The sequence below is a fragment of the Physella acuta genome, unplaced genomic scaffold (genome assembly GCF_028476545.2).
Source record: "Physella acuta isolate Inbredline_101_S28 unplaced genomic scaffold, ASM2847654v3 ptg001974l, whole genome shotgun sequence".
NCBI lineage: Eukaryota > Metazoa > Mollusca > Gastropoda > Physidae > Physella > Physella acuta.
This window is the reverse complement of record NW_026733479.1, coordinates 81,658-97,678: the sequence shown is the minus strand read 5'-3', so window position 1 is coordinate 97,678 and position 16,021 is coordinate 81,658. Positions and strand designations below refer to the sequence as shown.

Genomic DNA, 16,021 nt, shown 5'->3' with positions numbered 1-16,021 from the left:
TCAACGAAAACTTGAACTTCTGATATGCAAATTGATAGATGTTACAAATTTATGTTAGTTTTAACTTGTATCAATTAAGTATCCAAAGTGTACACTTATTTGCATGTGTCATTAGCGTATCCTCAGTAAAAAAAAATGACAATTCTTTGTTATAACCATTCACTAGAACCACACGCAGTCACAAAGTTATAGTAAAACAAATGAATGCGATGCAAGAGTTATACATGAATATATATTTTGTAGTCTAGTAACATGAGAAATATCTGAACACAAAAGATGTATAGAAGTATTTACACAATAAACGATCATAAAAGTCAATTGTAAAAATGTTTTTTTTTCTTCTTCTACTTCATTGTGGAGAGGAAAAAATATAATCTTTAAGTCCAGCGCGTATAGGCAGGAAAGTATTATCACCATGGTAACGAATACAACACTGTTAGCAATTAAAATGTAATAACCAAGTTTTGATTTTTTTCTTTTAGTTTTTTTCTTTTTTACAATCGTAAGCACCACAAGAAACAAGTCCATATAGGTCGTTCGTATATGTTTAAAAACGCTCCAAAAACCTTATCTTGGAATTGTCGTATTACATAACCATAAAAATATACAACATAATCACAACGGAAAGAAATATATTGTTAATATCACTGTTAGGTCAGTGTGGATTTCAAAGAAATGTGTATCACGAACTGACCTATATATGACGTGTACACACGTGTAATAATCCCCTGTGTTGGGAGGGTGTGTACTGAAGATGTGTAGATTATGCTGTGTGTCGCCAGTACGAGGTAGATCCTGTGTCAACATATACATAATCACATACGGTAGTCTAGGACATAAACTGTCCTTGTAGACTGTGAAGCAATGACGTCATTTCGTCCTCGCTGAGCAGGGGGAGGTTGAGGTCTAGTGCCAGGCTATCTAGGTCAGTGGGTTCCAGAAAGTTGAACCTGGGGTTGCTGTGGTTGTCCATCGCGAGGTGGTTGCCGTTGGACATGTGGTTGTTGTTGAAGTCGCTGTCGTTATTGTTGGCGTCGATGGTGTCGCTGAGCGCGGTGTGTTTGAAAGAGGAAGGGGTAGTTGAGGATTTGGTGGGGGGCGTGGCCTCGGAGAGGAACGTGATGATGTAGTCTTGGTCTGATTTGGTCTGTATTCTCAAGGCACTGGGGACGATGACTTGGGAGGGGAAGAGATTCTGAGCATTGCTGGTGGAGTTACCGGTGGAGTGGCCGGTGGAGTTACCGGTGGAGTGACCGGTGGAGTGGCCGGTGGAGTGACCACTGAGGATGGAACTGATGGATGGCTTGAATGCTGGTTTGGATGGCGAGATGGCGGATGGGCTATACAGCGAGCTGGGTGGTATAGAGGGCAGGGGCGATGCTGGCGTGGGGAGGGGCTGGCTGGGAGAGTGGTGGAGCTCGTCACTGAGAGGAGGGGTGTTGGCCGGGGTGTCGTAGACAGACGGCGTCATTGCTTTAACATGGGGGTCAACGTCCGCCTCACGACCTGGATCTGTTGTGTTCATGATGTTTATGTTGTCAAACACGCCTACACCGGGACCGTCAACTTCTATAGGACTCAGTTGTCCAAATGCGGACTGAACCTTGCTGTAAGTATTAGAGCTGACTTCAGACTTTAAACGTTTGTCGTTCATGATTTTCAAAGTCAACATGTCTTTTATCCCTGGTTTAGAAGGCGAGTTGCACACAGCCATGGAAGCCTCATTTTGACCACGGGTCTTCTCCGAAGAACCCGCCATCCTTGTATCCGCCAGCTTCTTAGGCCGACCTATTTTTGAGTTGGCTCGACGTTTGTAGAGCTCGGAATCTTCCACGCCTCGCGTCAGCTTCTCGCGTTTTACCGTAGCTCGCATTTTGGCCCGCGTCAACGAGAGTTCCTGTTTCTCTTTAGCTTTTTGTACTTTCGTTTTGGGTTTGTACTTGTAAGCGGGGAACTCCACGTTATGAAACTGTCTTAATTTGATCTTTTCCTCTTCAAACTGTTTCTTAAACTCATCGCTCTTCTGTCTCCAGTAGTACCCTAAAGCTTCGCTGATTAAGGCGTTCTGCATTTTGGGACACAGTTCATTGATGAGCCGGCGAGCGCCTTGGGCCCAGATCATGAAAGCGTTCATGGGCCGGGGAGGTTTATCCCGGGAGGAGACCTTCTTGCAGTCGGCCACGATGGTGTAGCAGCAGGGGATGTCCCGGGGGCTCACACAGTCCCACCTGTACCGCTGGGGAATATTCTGGACGATCTTCGCGCATGCTCGGGCGGACTCGGCGTTCCGCTTGTCGAAGTTTAATATATTCTCCACGGTGAACTCCTTGCAGTCGCTTCTCGCGAGGATGTACGAGATTTTCTCCCGCTGGCTGAGTTTTGAACTCGGGACGAAGGCGATCTTCTGGAATTGCTCCTCGACGAACTTTCGAGCTTCGGCTTCAGACATTTGATGACAGATGTCATTCACCTGATGACAGGTGTCATTCGCTTGATGACAGCTGTTCTCTTCCTCGTACTCGTCATAACTCTCACCCGACGGTGTCATTGTGACGTCATAGTCATTATCCTCGATCTCTTGTTTGACATCCCGCATGGGTACGCAGCTCACCAAATCATCTACAACATCTTCTTTCATGTCCTCATTAGACACCACACACGACGAATCAGGAAAACTATCCTCCACTTCTGTTTTCACAAACGAGTTTTCCTTTCGTTCCGTTGACCAAAAATCGCCGAAAGACGACCCCTGCTCGGGGCTCAGGAGCCCCTCCACGGGCAGAGTGAAAGGGCTGGACGAACAGGGCAGCATGGCGAGCGAGGCGAATTCGTTGGGCGAATCCGTGGAGCGGGTTAACAACTTCAACCACTCTTCGTTTTGAATACTCGACAGCATCGGATCGTTTCGCGAGTCTGAGTTCATTCTTGACATTCAAATAGGAGAGCGGTATCCAGAGAATTGTAAGAAAATGTAAACAAACAGCGAATGTGTAGCTAAGGTGGTAGTTAGTCTAGTTTGGAAAAAACAACAACAATCAAACACAAGGTGTGTGTTTTATGAGGGTGAGAGTCTCCTAGCGATGACTAGAGCCAATAACGCGTTGTCGCGTTCTCCAGAGTGCTGTGCTGTGACGTCACACACCATTGCAAATCTGTGACGGGAAAATATAAAAAAAATGTTAGCCCAAGTTATTATTATTTGCATTTTAAAAAAATAATAATATTAGAGTGCATTCAACGGTATGTCAATGTGTTTGTTTCAGCCAGCAAGCAACAAGCCGTTAGATTACGTTTAAGTTATGATCATCATATTTTTTTTTCTCGTTCGTGCCCAAGACACATGGGGGGCAGATGAAGTATGGCATAAAAGAGGATAGTGTGTTCAGCACTACGCCCGACCGCCTTTTTTTCCCTAACGTGAGTCAGGTACTCATCAGAGTTGGGTGTACTCAGAGCCGTCATACAGACTCCAGCCCGGGATCCGAACTCGAGACTTTCAGGTAACCAGACACAAGCTCTACCATCCAACCACGCCATCCCATGATGGAGTATTTTTTTGTTACCGTCGTGGTATAACCTGAGATGCGGGAGTACTCATACAAGAATGGATGCCCGGATGCGCGAGGGGGTGTAAAGGTGAAAGGTGACTGCGGTGACCTTTACGTTACCCCCCCCCTTTCCGCGCGTGCTGTGAAACCAACCAATCAATGCGCCGTGAAGTCTGTAAATGACTTCAGTACTTCAGCGACTAAAGTTTTAAGACCTAGCCTGGACCGCGCTGTTCAGATCTGAACCCAAACCACCGACATCAAGCGCTGTGGGTGGTTATCAACACGACCACTCGACTCTTAACATTTGTCTAATCATTTATTTTCAAAATATTTATCAATTAAATGACCGCCGCACATTTCGTCTAGTGACTTAGTTTTCAAGGTCATGTTGACCTAACTCTAAAACCTGGACCTAAACTTAACCAAGAGGGTTAAAACATTCGTTCATGCTTATTGTTCAGCCACCTTTACTTTCCCTAACACGAGGTAGGTATCAATCAGAGCTGAACGTTATATTGACTTAAACCCGGATTCAAACTCGAGATCTTCAGGTTTGCAGTCTATCTTTACCGCTAGGCCATTCCGTCCCATTGTATGGATATATGGGTACGGTTCATCCATAATAATCCCTAACATTCGAACTCGTCATATGAAATGGTACGCTTAAGCCAATTGATCTGACTCGGTACTAGATCTATCTCGTTATACGTTACATCAGTTACCCTTTCTCTCACGGGAGGAAAAACACGCGTACACTGGTATAATGTAACATACCTTAGCCCTAATACTAAACCTAACCCTAAAAAATACAACTTTAACACTTACTCTAATGTATGGTACGGGTAAGCCTATAGTTAAAAAAAACATCAACACTGAAGTAAAAAAAAATAATTCTTGCGATTAGAAAATGAACTATTTCATTTATGAAAAATGTATTTACAATAAAACTCAATAATTAATAAACCGATTGAGTTCTACCCACCCCTTTCCCCCATCCCAACCCTGTCATCTCCCAACTTCCGTCACGCATGGCGAGAGTACTTTAAAAACATAAATATCAAACAAACCCCACCTCGCGCACACCTCATCCCACCAACTACGCCGCTGCTTCGCGTCACTACTGCGGCGCACCAAAATAAACTGCACCGCTTTCTAGACACCCCGCTCCGTCTACTGGCGGGAGTTCAACTCGCTGTCGATAAGCCGTGTCCTTGATTACACCGAGCACACGTCTGCTAGAGGGGAGAGGGGGGGGGGGGGGCGTCCCCCACCCCTCTCCAGATCCGTCCTTGTAATGTAGAGCAATAAAATTTGACGGCCAGTTTGGAGAGCAATAAAATATAACGTCAAGCTAACCACGGACTGATTGGGAAAAATAAGTCATGCATTAAAATATTTATAATTTGTTTTTAAGAATCTGAATTTCACCGAGACCGCGGGCCTGTAATATTTTATTAGTACTAAGTTGACAAAAATCTAGCAATTAACTTCGCACTTTTCATTTAGCCGTACCCTCTTGTCTTCATATAGATCTAGATTTTAGGCCTATTTGAAATTTGCGCTAATGACACTAGTTTAATTGAACCCTGGACCCAACATTACAACACCTAAACCCTTACCAAAACATTTAATGAAGAAATAAGCCCAACGCTTTAAGCAAAAAATCAGTGAAGTAGGCTTCCAACTCTTCGGAGCGCAAAAAAAAAAAAACAAAAGTAAATCCATCACTGTACACTGAAGCTTGTAAATTAATTATCTGATGGTAGGGCCTAATATACTGAGTTTACTGAGTTTGACGTAATCAACTGCATCATAGTTCTAGTACCAGAGTACACATCCCATTAAACACTAATTAAAGTTGGGCACTAAATGTAGAGTAAATAATTTTAAAATGTTTACCATTCTCACTGAAGGAAACCATCAACATAAGTCTAATATCATAATATGCGATAAGTCACAAGTCAGTTATAAAGTACAACACATAACATGTCAACACAATTTTTTACTTTCATATCATTAATTAAAAACAACAACAAGCTAGTAACCCCTTTCCCTCCCCACCCCCACAACAAAGCCACCAAAACAACAAACTAATTATTCCGATTAAATCTAACATCTAAGGCCCACAATCTGAATCAGTCTGTGAAAGTTTTTAAAAAAATGAGCATATCGTTTTAGATAACCAGTAACATTCGTACTGTAGTCTGCACTATTCTACAGTAGATCTAGCAGTCTACAGTAGGCCTAGACGTTTTTCTACACGAAATCCACCAACCATAGGGCAAAAATTAGACGTCCAGATCTAGAGTATCAAGGTAGACCACTTTACGCATTTTTACAACTGCCAGATATTCTAGATCTACGGCTTGCATAACACTGATAGCATTAGAAAAAAATATTTACTTTAAATTTAGGGCCTAAAGAAATATGCAACATCTATGTTAAAAATGTGAAAAGAATCACTATTACCTTAACAAGTTTTTATAAACAGTTCGAGGTTATAAATCCGTGCAATAATCTTCTCTATTCTACCTATTTTTAATATGCAAGAGAAAAAGGTCCGCACATAACTGAAGGCTCTATATCCTGGCCTATAAGAATAATCTTGTGCACGTGATAATATCCGTCAATTATAATCTCAAGAAATTCACTCAATTTTCAATTTATTTGAAAAATGTATTACTTTTTTTTTACAACAGGCACTAACTATTACTTTATTTTCCTCCAAGCGTTTGCAAAGTTTTATTTTATACTTCCAAAATAAAACAGTTGTTTCGCAAATTATATCCAAGGAATTATTTGATTCAGAGTTACTTCACAAGTAGAAAAGTCCATGCGCTCAATGGGAAGGTTCTGGTGAGAATGGTATAGTCCATGAACTTCGAGTTCATTTGTGCTAACCGATCAGCTGCTTGACTTGTCACTGAGCCAACGAAGGAGCATGTTTTCTCTCATACACTCGTTCATTATAGAGACGAGGGACTAGGTCAGCCAATCAGATTCGGTTTGACAAGATGTAAACATGAATGAGGCCTTGTTAGGGACATTTTATTTCGAAATATTACTATTTTAAATTTACTTTGAATTCTTGCGATAATTTAACCAAAATATTGTTATATTATACAATTATTTTATTGTTTGATTTTTATAAACGTTTAGATAAAGAAAAATATATTATATTACCCTGACAGCGCCTCAGACTTGTCTCAACGCGTGAGAAAAAAAAAGCCTCGCAGAGCGTGTCTTCACACTTGGTGGTTTTGTCACAATCCCGTCTGTGCAGCAGACAAGTTGTAAAGAGAGAGAGCTAGATTCTAGATGGGGAGGGGTGGAGAAAATTGGCCATTGTTTATAGATCACTAGGATGGGTGGAGGGGGGATGAGGTGATCAGACTTGTCTAATGCTTGTTGAAACGCCGGTCGGTAAATATTTTTCTACCGTCGTTCAGAAGTTAACTAATGTTGTCCGTTTGTTCACAGTTCACATGATCAATGAATGCCGCTGGCATTAGTGTAGGTTCGAATCCAGTCCAAATATTGGGCCCCGACTTTCAACGAAATGTTTAACCTTTTGCTACAAAGGAAAATATTATTGCAGTGAATGCAGTGTAGGTCTATAACAAAAATTAGGTTTAGGTAGACTAAAAATAACGACAAGCCAAAATGACAGATCGAAGAAAAGCATAGGCATACTCTTGTCTCCTTTTTTTTCTATTTATAAATTAGCCATTTAATCATAGTCCATCTTGATGGTTCACAATTAAACAAAAATAATTTCTAAAGCACACGTTTCAGCTTACAAGAAGGCAGGTAGCTAGTTAGTATGCCTATATCAACATGCTCAATCACATTAATATAATTTCCATGTATCTAATAACTAATTTTTTAAAAAAAAACGTGATTCTAAAATAGGTCGATGTTGGCCATTATTATTTGTAAAATGAAATTAGGTCTATGAAGGCATATTCATTAATACAAATTTCAAAAACAAAATCTACATGTTTAAATTGTAGTTTCGATTTTACACGTATTTAAATAACGCTGTTATTCAAATTACAATAACGATTATAATACAATTTTCTAAATTATCAATGTTTAAAGTTAAAAACAATTTTAATTCATTCATTTTTCTCCTCCTTACAAAGGGAAGCTATCATTGAAAATAGTTTAGAATTCTTTTTCTCAAACCTGTTTGTAAGTTACCTCCCCTGCGCGGAACTATTACTACACAATATATTATGGTGTTTGTGATGTAGGATTAGTTGGTCTACATAGAATAGGCTAACTAGTGTAAGTTGACTTTGTTGTGTGGTGTTTGTTATGTGATGTAGCTGCGTGCAGATTTTTTTGTGTTGAGTTTGTGTGGTATATTCTTGTGGTGTGGTGTAATATATGGTTTACTAAGTAGGAAACAATACATTTGATATTCTGTTTTATCATGATCACTTAAAAAATATTTCAAATTTCTATACATGTTTAAGTTATTAATTGATTCCTGTTCCAAATAATGAAGCCTATTCCATCAGTTACATCTACGCACTACCTTTTTCTGTTTTCATACAAAACTCATCTAATAAGAGACAAATCATTACAGTGCGCTAGACTGCTAACCCAAAACTCTCGAGTGAGATCAATTCCGGGTTCATGTCAGTAAAACGCCCCTGAGTCCACCCAGCTAAGATGATTACCAAACCCTTATTAGGGAAAGTAAAGGTGGCCGGACATAGTGCTAAGCACACAATACCTTCATGTGCCAAGGCCACAGAAACAGGTGAACTCTACAGTCAAAACCCACCTTTTTAATAAATATTTGTCCAGGGTCTAATGTTTGTTGAAGACTTGCCTTCACGTCATCTTCTTGGATTCCACTTAAATTTATTTAAATTGGATCAACTCTAATAGATACTTACAGATATTGGACTCAGATAATTGTTTAATATGTTGCAATGATGAATTGTTTCTTTGCTTCAACATTATTTTCATTTAATGAATTATTTCCCTTGTTAAATTTTTTTTTTCTTTTTTCTTTGTCTTTTTTTTTTTTAGAAAGGAACAGAACCAACAAATATTTTATCTTATGCCATTTAAATACTATCAAAATTTTTGTTCTAATTCTTAAAAAAAAATATACAACAACAATAACTTTCAAAGATTCAAAAGCATTTATTGTTTACTGTATATGCACGTGTACACATCTCAAGATATAATCAACCAACATTTCATCCATATAATAAAATAAAAAGGGCAATAATTTCTACTAAAACAGCTAAAATCTAACATCCTGTGTAAAATTGTTGAATAAAAATTTCACCATGCATCAAATGTGTATAGGTTACATATGCCAGTCTGTCATAATTATCTTATCACTTAACTATAAACAGCAAGGCACATCAGTTTTACAGAACATTTAAGCAGGCTAGAGGGTCAGGTACAGCAATGAGTCCCTTATAACATCAAGTTTACATTCTGAAAAATCAAATTTTAAAAATCTAACAATCAACATTATATTGATGCCGATCCATGTTTCATAAGTTAAGAGGTAACCATGGACAGAAGTCTTCTTGCCTACCCCTCCCATTCAATAAAAATTATAAAGTAAAGTTCATGAAGCAAGTGAAGTAGAGTTCACCTGTATCTGTGACATTGCATAGTGTGGTCAGCAATGTTCTCACTAAGGGGAAAAAGTAATGTGCAAGGATATATGTACTTTACAAAATGATTGCACGGCTCGTTCAAAACTACTATGCGTGCGAAAAACTTAGAGTGAACATTGGTAGTCAGCACTATGTCCAGCCACTTTTACCTTCGCTAATGTGAGCTAGGTACCCACCAGAGCTGGGTGGACTCAGGGATGTTCCCAGTCAAAAAATTACAGCTGTTTTAGTTGGCTGTCACAGTTGACTATCCCAGAATTCTTCAGGATATATATGTATTTTATATTCTCATACATATACAGATTCTTCCAATGTGTGCTTGTAAATATTTTCTATCCTTGGTTGCAATATCTACTGTATAATGGAATTTAATGAAATCAGTTTTTCCAATTAGTTTATGCACCTTATTTTTACATTTAAAAAACAACAAACACATTGGCAAGAAAGTTAGCTTATAAATGTCTAGTAAAGAAAAAAATAAAAACACATTTTATTTGTTTCAACAAAGAAGAGTTACATATGAATAGGTTTGTGGTGAGTATATGAATACAAGCTACACAGTCTAGGTTATTTAGCAGGAATTGTATAATACCATTAGATCACCTTTAACTCTAAGCGCCCCAAAAGATTATTATTCCATGTAAATGCAAAGCAGGTATCCTACCTGGGAGTCAGGAAACACCAGGTGAAATGCAAGAACCCGATAGATACAGGTGTGTTTGGATACATTCAGTTCTCAGGTACACAAGGGGTAAAAAAAATTAATTATAATTGATTAATGTGTTTATAACTTCATTATTTTAAAATGTCAGGTTTCATTAAGTTCTATGCAGTATATGTAATTTTCTTTTTTTTTTAAGGCAGGTGAAAAGATTAGTGCTGTGAGCTGAGCTCCGTTAAGAGATGTGTTATGGTAAGGTAATGATGGTGCATATTGAGATACGCTCTATATAATGATAAGATGAAAATATGAACTTAACACAATGCACATTAATAAAATTATTTCACGTCAAAATAATAATGTTCCTTATGTTACAAAGACTATATTCTAAGATAAATTTTATAATACAAATATTTAGAAATATATTTTTATGTAAAATCATATATATATTTAAACATTTGATACCTGTAATTACGCTACATTTGTGTGATAGTGTTGGTAAAAAATGATTTAATTAGCAATAAAATATAAAATTAAAACTTTATAGACACAACCTTAAATTAAAAAAAAAAAAAAACAATGTTTATGTTCATAAATTTGTACTTAAATTAGCAATTCCAAGTTTGTTATAGGGGGACAGGTATAATATGAGAAGGAACTTTAAGAAACCATGAGAGTATTAAAGTTGAGGTAGAATATGCACATAGTCCTAGGTAAGTATCCATTTAACATCCAAGAGAAATAAACTTAAGTAACTAAAAATACATCACATAACACAGAAAATAAGAAAAAAAATTGTGTATGAGAACAATGTTCATAAACCAGCAGTCATCCTAAGCATTAAAACAAAAACAAGAAATTGGTAATTTTAAGGAACAAAACAAAACAAATAAACCGGGAGTGATCTCCCCTAAACTTTCTCGAATATTTTTATATAAAATAACAGGGGATGGGAACTCGGGCTATAGACATGATTTTTAATCCATTTTAAATACTTAAAGTTTTAAAAATAGAATAAAATCTCGTAGACAAATTAATTGCACACCAAGTGAACGCCCAATAAAAAAGCGCATAATAGTGCGCAATATTATTAGTACTTTTAAAATTTACATTCGTTTTTTGAGAAATCGGAAGTAGCGTAAATTACTACTTCCGGTCAACGGAAATTACTCAAAATTTAACAGAAGGTAGAGAATTAGATCTTTTACTTACATGTGAAATTTCATTTATCTATCTGAAATAGTACTCAAGTTATAGGCTTTTGAAAAATTCAAAGTAGAAAAAGTACCACTTCCGGTTATCGGAAATCGCTCAAAAGTTGATACGGATCTACGATTTTGATAAAATACTTATATATGAAATTTCATCAACCTAGCAGTAACGGTACTCAAGTTATCGTGTTTACACACGGACACACAGACAGACACACACACACACACACAGACATACGGACAAGATTGCAAAATTATGTTTTTCCGTATCAGTGAGGTGTAAAACGTCGAGATTTGTAAAAATCTCGATTTTTTTTTTTTTGCACGATTACAATACTTTCTCTATACTACGTATATACGAGAAAGTAAAAAACAACAAAATTGCCATTTTAAGCTGCAAAACAAAAATAGTCATTCAAAATCTTTACATTTTCACACATGTGGTTTCATTAATCAATTAAAATTAAAAAAAAAACTATAAAGAAATGTAAAAACAAGATAACCTCTAAAATACAGTAGGATGTAAACCAAGAACATAGACATTAAAGTAGAATCCAAATTGTGTGGAAAGTTGAAACCCATATAGAAGGAGTAAGTTATTTCATTACACTTAGACTTCCAGAGTTATTCATTGCAGTTGCATATATCCAAGCCCATCCCACTTGCATATATCCACACCTCTTCCACTTGCATATATCCAAGCCCCTCCCACTTGCATATATCCACACCTCTTCCACTTGCATATATCCACACCTCTTCCACTTGCATATATCCAAGCCTCTCCCCCACAAGGACCTTACAATTTCCACTCAAAGCGTTCATTTGTAAAGAATAAATTATTCACCTTCCCTCAACTCAAATTGAACTCATGGAATGTCAGGAATAAAAACAACATGCATGTGATATATGTACAATGTAAACACACCAGTATAAGTCTGTTGGAAACAAGCAATTGAGAAACACAACATTAAATTGAAATATTTTATCTAAAATTACTTCTATGCTCAAACTGTTATGTAGAAATAGATTTTAAGGTGAAGTAGAGTTGATCTGTTTGTTTCTGAAGTATGTGCAAAAAATTATAGTGGCATTAAAAGTTGATTTTATGATACACTCATATGAGTGTAATGTCCCATCTCCATTTAATGACAGGTGAAGTAGAGTTTCACTGGTCATGTGACAACCAAACACAGGTGACCAGAGCACATAATGGCTAGTTGAAAGAAAATGGCCACAGGTTTTTAAGTCCAGTGCTCCTGACCATGCAGGTTACAACAGGTTTTTTTTTTCCTTGTAACATTTAATTGCAAACCACAGTTTGTTTTAGACAGGTAAAACTACTTTATTAAAAATAAAACACTGTAGTTGAATAGGTATATCTTGATTTGAACCAAGAAATTGAATCCACATCAACTTTAGAAACTAAAAAAAGGTAAAGTATTTAAAAATCTAAAACTCTCACACACTCAAAAAAAAAGAAAATATTTACTGAATGTACAGAATGGAAGATTGACAAATTAATATCTATTAGTATTTAGTGCATAGATAGATAGTTTGGAAAGTGAGGTTACAGTCAAAATTTAAACTACCAAGTGGTAGTTTCTGCATTCAAACACTGGTGACAGTTGACACCTTTATGTACACAACAAAATGGTGTGCATTATCCATTTTTCAACAAGTAGATCTACATTTAAAAAAAAAATTCAATTCTTTACATTTTTAATAAACTGTAATTAGATAATTAGATTAAAATAAAACAAACTTGTTTTGATTATTTCATCAAGCAGTAGTGTTTGGTATGTTAAAAATATTCTGTTATATTGTTAAGAAAAAGATGAAGATGTCTCTATTTGAAGTGGCAGACACTTCTCAAGGTAGTCCGACAGCGTAGACTTCCCCGATGCTCATCTTGTAATTTTAGACTCCTCTTAAGTTGGTCAAATAGTGTAGATTCTGACTGACTCCACTCCTATAGTGTAGACTCTGGCTGACTCCACTCCTATAGTGTAGACTCTGGCTGACCCCACTCTCACAGTGTAGACTCAGGTGGTTTCAGTGGATCATGTGACTATGAAAAAATAAAGAATAACCAATATTAATCTATATCAAGTTAACTGATAAACCTACTAGATCTAGTTAACTAGTCTTTTTAACCCACATAAAGTAAACCTACATGATTAACTTCACAATAAATCACTTGAAATATTTAACCCCAATTTAGTTAATTGACCAATTTTTGTTAACTGGGGTAATTTGTGTTAGAAGATCCTAACTTTAAACAAAATGACCTATTGAAAAAAAAAATGACTGAGTATAATGAAGCTTTATGATTAAAACAAAATACATTATGCTGCATAATTGTTAATTTTAAACTGCTTTAGCTGATGTACAGGTGAGTATTCACATATGATGATTTCTGTTTTTGGCAGCAAATTTGCTAAACTTAATTATAGCTTTAACTTTGTTAGTTTAAACTTGAGAATGATGCATGGATTAGGTATAAATTTAAAAATGTATATGTAAATAAAATTTCTTAAGTACATATCTAACTTTTGTATGGCTGTTCAGAGAGGCTACTGTCAGAGAAATGTGACATATCTAGCTTCTATACATGGCGTTGTTACTATAATAACTACACTTTGAATTGGATTTCATTTAATTAATATTCAAAGACTTAAGCTCAAGTTAAGTAACACTTAAATATTTAAATTTATGTTTCTGGTTATGTGATGAAAATAAATGCTAAGTAAAACCTTATTTTTCTTCACTATGTTCAAATTATGGTGTATGGGGAAGGGATGTGTTTGGTTTCTAGGTGAAGTAAATGGATCTCTATATACACTGTACAGAGAAGTAATAAAACAGATTAGTAAAAAAAAAATAGCTGTAGTGATAATGGGTGGCCGTGATAAAACATTCATCTGTGTAGCTTAAGTATAGTAGATTAAATATGGATAACATAGTTTATTCTATGGTATTCATACACATACATACACACACAACACATTTCCAAAACCACACATGATATTAAGCACTGCAAGAAACACAACTGAGATTATAAAGTTAATAGTGTATTTAAAAAATAATATTTTAAAATTCTTTTAATATAAATTTTCAAAAATCATAATATAAAAAAAACTCTACACCCATGATTACATTATTTTAAAATGGAAGAATTTTAAAAGCAAGATATGTTTATAAGAATTAAAGTTTTAAGATTGTATTATTTATAAAGTTTTAAATAATTATAAAATATTGTGTACTTAAATTATTAATTTTTAAATTTTCTAATTAAGGTAGTAGATACTATATTATGTAAAAATATATAAGGTGAAAGTAATGGCATGCTTTGTACAATAAATAAACTTGGATCATTTAAACATGGGAATTAAAAATAAATTAGTTAAATAGAAAACACTCAAAAATATTTAATTGCGGCAAAATAAAGCAAAGGTTGGGTTTAAAAATTTGGAAAGGGAAACTAGATGGGCAAGAAAAACTAACTAGGCAAGGAAAACTAGCTAGGCAAAGCCGCAAACCTCAGCTCTCTGCAGCCATTTAAAGACTGAAACATCAAGTTCAACAAAAATAATTTTATAAAAATTTGATTTGTGGAGATTTTATGGTTGTTAGCATGATTAGCAGTGTCATGAGTAATGTGGTTTGTCTTAGATAACCTCAATCAATTATTTTAACAGGTGAAACTCTCAATTTCATGTGTAAACAAAACATTTTAAAATTCATTTTTAATTTGTGAAAGTTCTTTATTTTATGCTACCTATATAAACCTACAAAAATTAATAAGAATTATTTGTTATTTCACTAGTACACTTTTCTTTTCTTTAAACTTTCTCTAATTTACATGGCTTTTTTTTATACATTATTATTTTCTATAATTTCAGCTTAATTATATTAAACATACAAAAATTGCATTGCTGTACTCTGATTGGTTTCTAATAATAGCTAAAACACATTTTGATGTATCTGTATGTTCTACAACTAATACAGTGTGATGCATATCAGACAGCACTATCTCAATGCTAACAATCATGCAGCAGAAATAATAAAACCTTAGATACCAAACAGTTCAATGGCTTCAAAATCAGGATTAAGTAATGAAAGAAAGTTTTAAAAAAAATCATAATTAAATATTTTCACACTTGTTGCTGTTATTGAAAAATGCAGCAAAAAATCTATGTGATTAATTTGAATTATTGCTAATTAGAAGGGAAATCATTCAATGTAGTGTCTAAAAATAATATATGTCATGTGTGAAGGGCAACATTGGTATGGTACACTTGCTGCTTGAGGTGTCTTATTGCGAATTCTGGAATTTCTGGATTTCTGAGGTATTTTTATCATATTTTTCTGGTGCTTCTTTCTGAATACTTCATTGCTGATTCATTAGTAAAGTAAGGTCATTCCTGATTAGTAATGTGTATATCTTCATGGTTGTGTGGTACTTTTTGGTTGGTAATGTTTGCAACTCTCTAATTTGGTGAAGTATTTTTTGCTTTCTTATGTATGTAACTTTATATTTAAGAGAGTTACTTTCTATTTTGGTAACGTGTATATCTCTCTGGTTTACCAAGGCACTTTCTGTTTAGCCGTGTGTGTATCTCTCTAGTCAAGTGAGGTACTTTGTTTAACATGTGTGTATATCTCTATTCAAGTGAGTTATTTTCTGTTTGATAATTAACTCTCTAGTAACGTGAGGTAATATGTGTGTAACTCTCTAGTCAAGTGAGGGACTGGTTACAAACACAACAATGACAATTTACCTGGGGGTAGGTGAACTGGAACTCTTCCTCTTCTTGTGGTAGCCCTACAGGGAATAAGTAGATAGGCAAGCATGCAAAAGGAACAAAAAATATATTGACATATACAGTTGGTATTCATCAACAACCCTCTGGATTTCTTCTGTTCCCTTCATTGGTTAAATGC

The 16,021-nt window shown here is 35.7% G+C and overlaps 2 protein-coding genes across 6 annotated transcripts in view; both read right to left on the bottom strand.

Annotated features, from left to right (window-relative positions):
* Positions 1-212: 212 nt before the first annotated feature.
* On the bottom strand, positions 213-6,470 carry LOC131931459 (uncharacterized). Its single transcript, XM_059288261.1, has 2 exons — positions 6,021-6,470; positions 213-3,152 (listed from the first exon to the last, which is right to left on the bottom strand). The coding sequence occupies exon 2, from the start codon at positions 2,930-2,932 to the stop codon at positions 830-832; it is 2,103 nt and encodes a 700-aa protein (XP_059144244.1). The 5' UTR covers positions 2,933-3,152; positions 6,021-6,470; the 3' UTR covers positions 213-829.
* A 2,224-nt stretch (positions 6,471-8,694) lies between these two features.
* LOC131931458 (uncharacterized) overlaps positions 8,695-16,021 on the bottom strand; it is a 70,633-nt gene continuing 63,306 nt past the window's right edge. For 3 of the 5 annotated variants that reach the window (XM_059288254.1, XM_059288260.1, XM_059288255.1), the window contains 2 exons: positions 15,859-15,902; positions 8,695-13,145 (listed from right to left, as the gene is read on the bottom strand). In XM_059288254.1, the coding sequence (XP_059144237.1) occupies positions 13,130-13,145; positions 15,859-15,902 (60 nt within the window). In that variant the 3' untranslated portion in view covers positions 8,695-13,129. Of the gene's footprint in view, positions 13,146-14,616; positions 14,643-15,858; positions 15,903-16,021 lie in introns of all 5 variants that reach the window. The other 2 variants (XM_059288256.1, XM_059288258.1) reach the window with 2 other exon arrangements.

Coding starts and splice junctions, on each gene's coding strand:
- LOC131931459 (XM_059288261.1), bottom strand. CDS start 2,932: ATGTCAAGAATGAACTCAGACTCGCGAAACGATCCGATGCTGTCGAGT.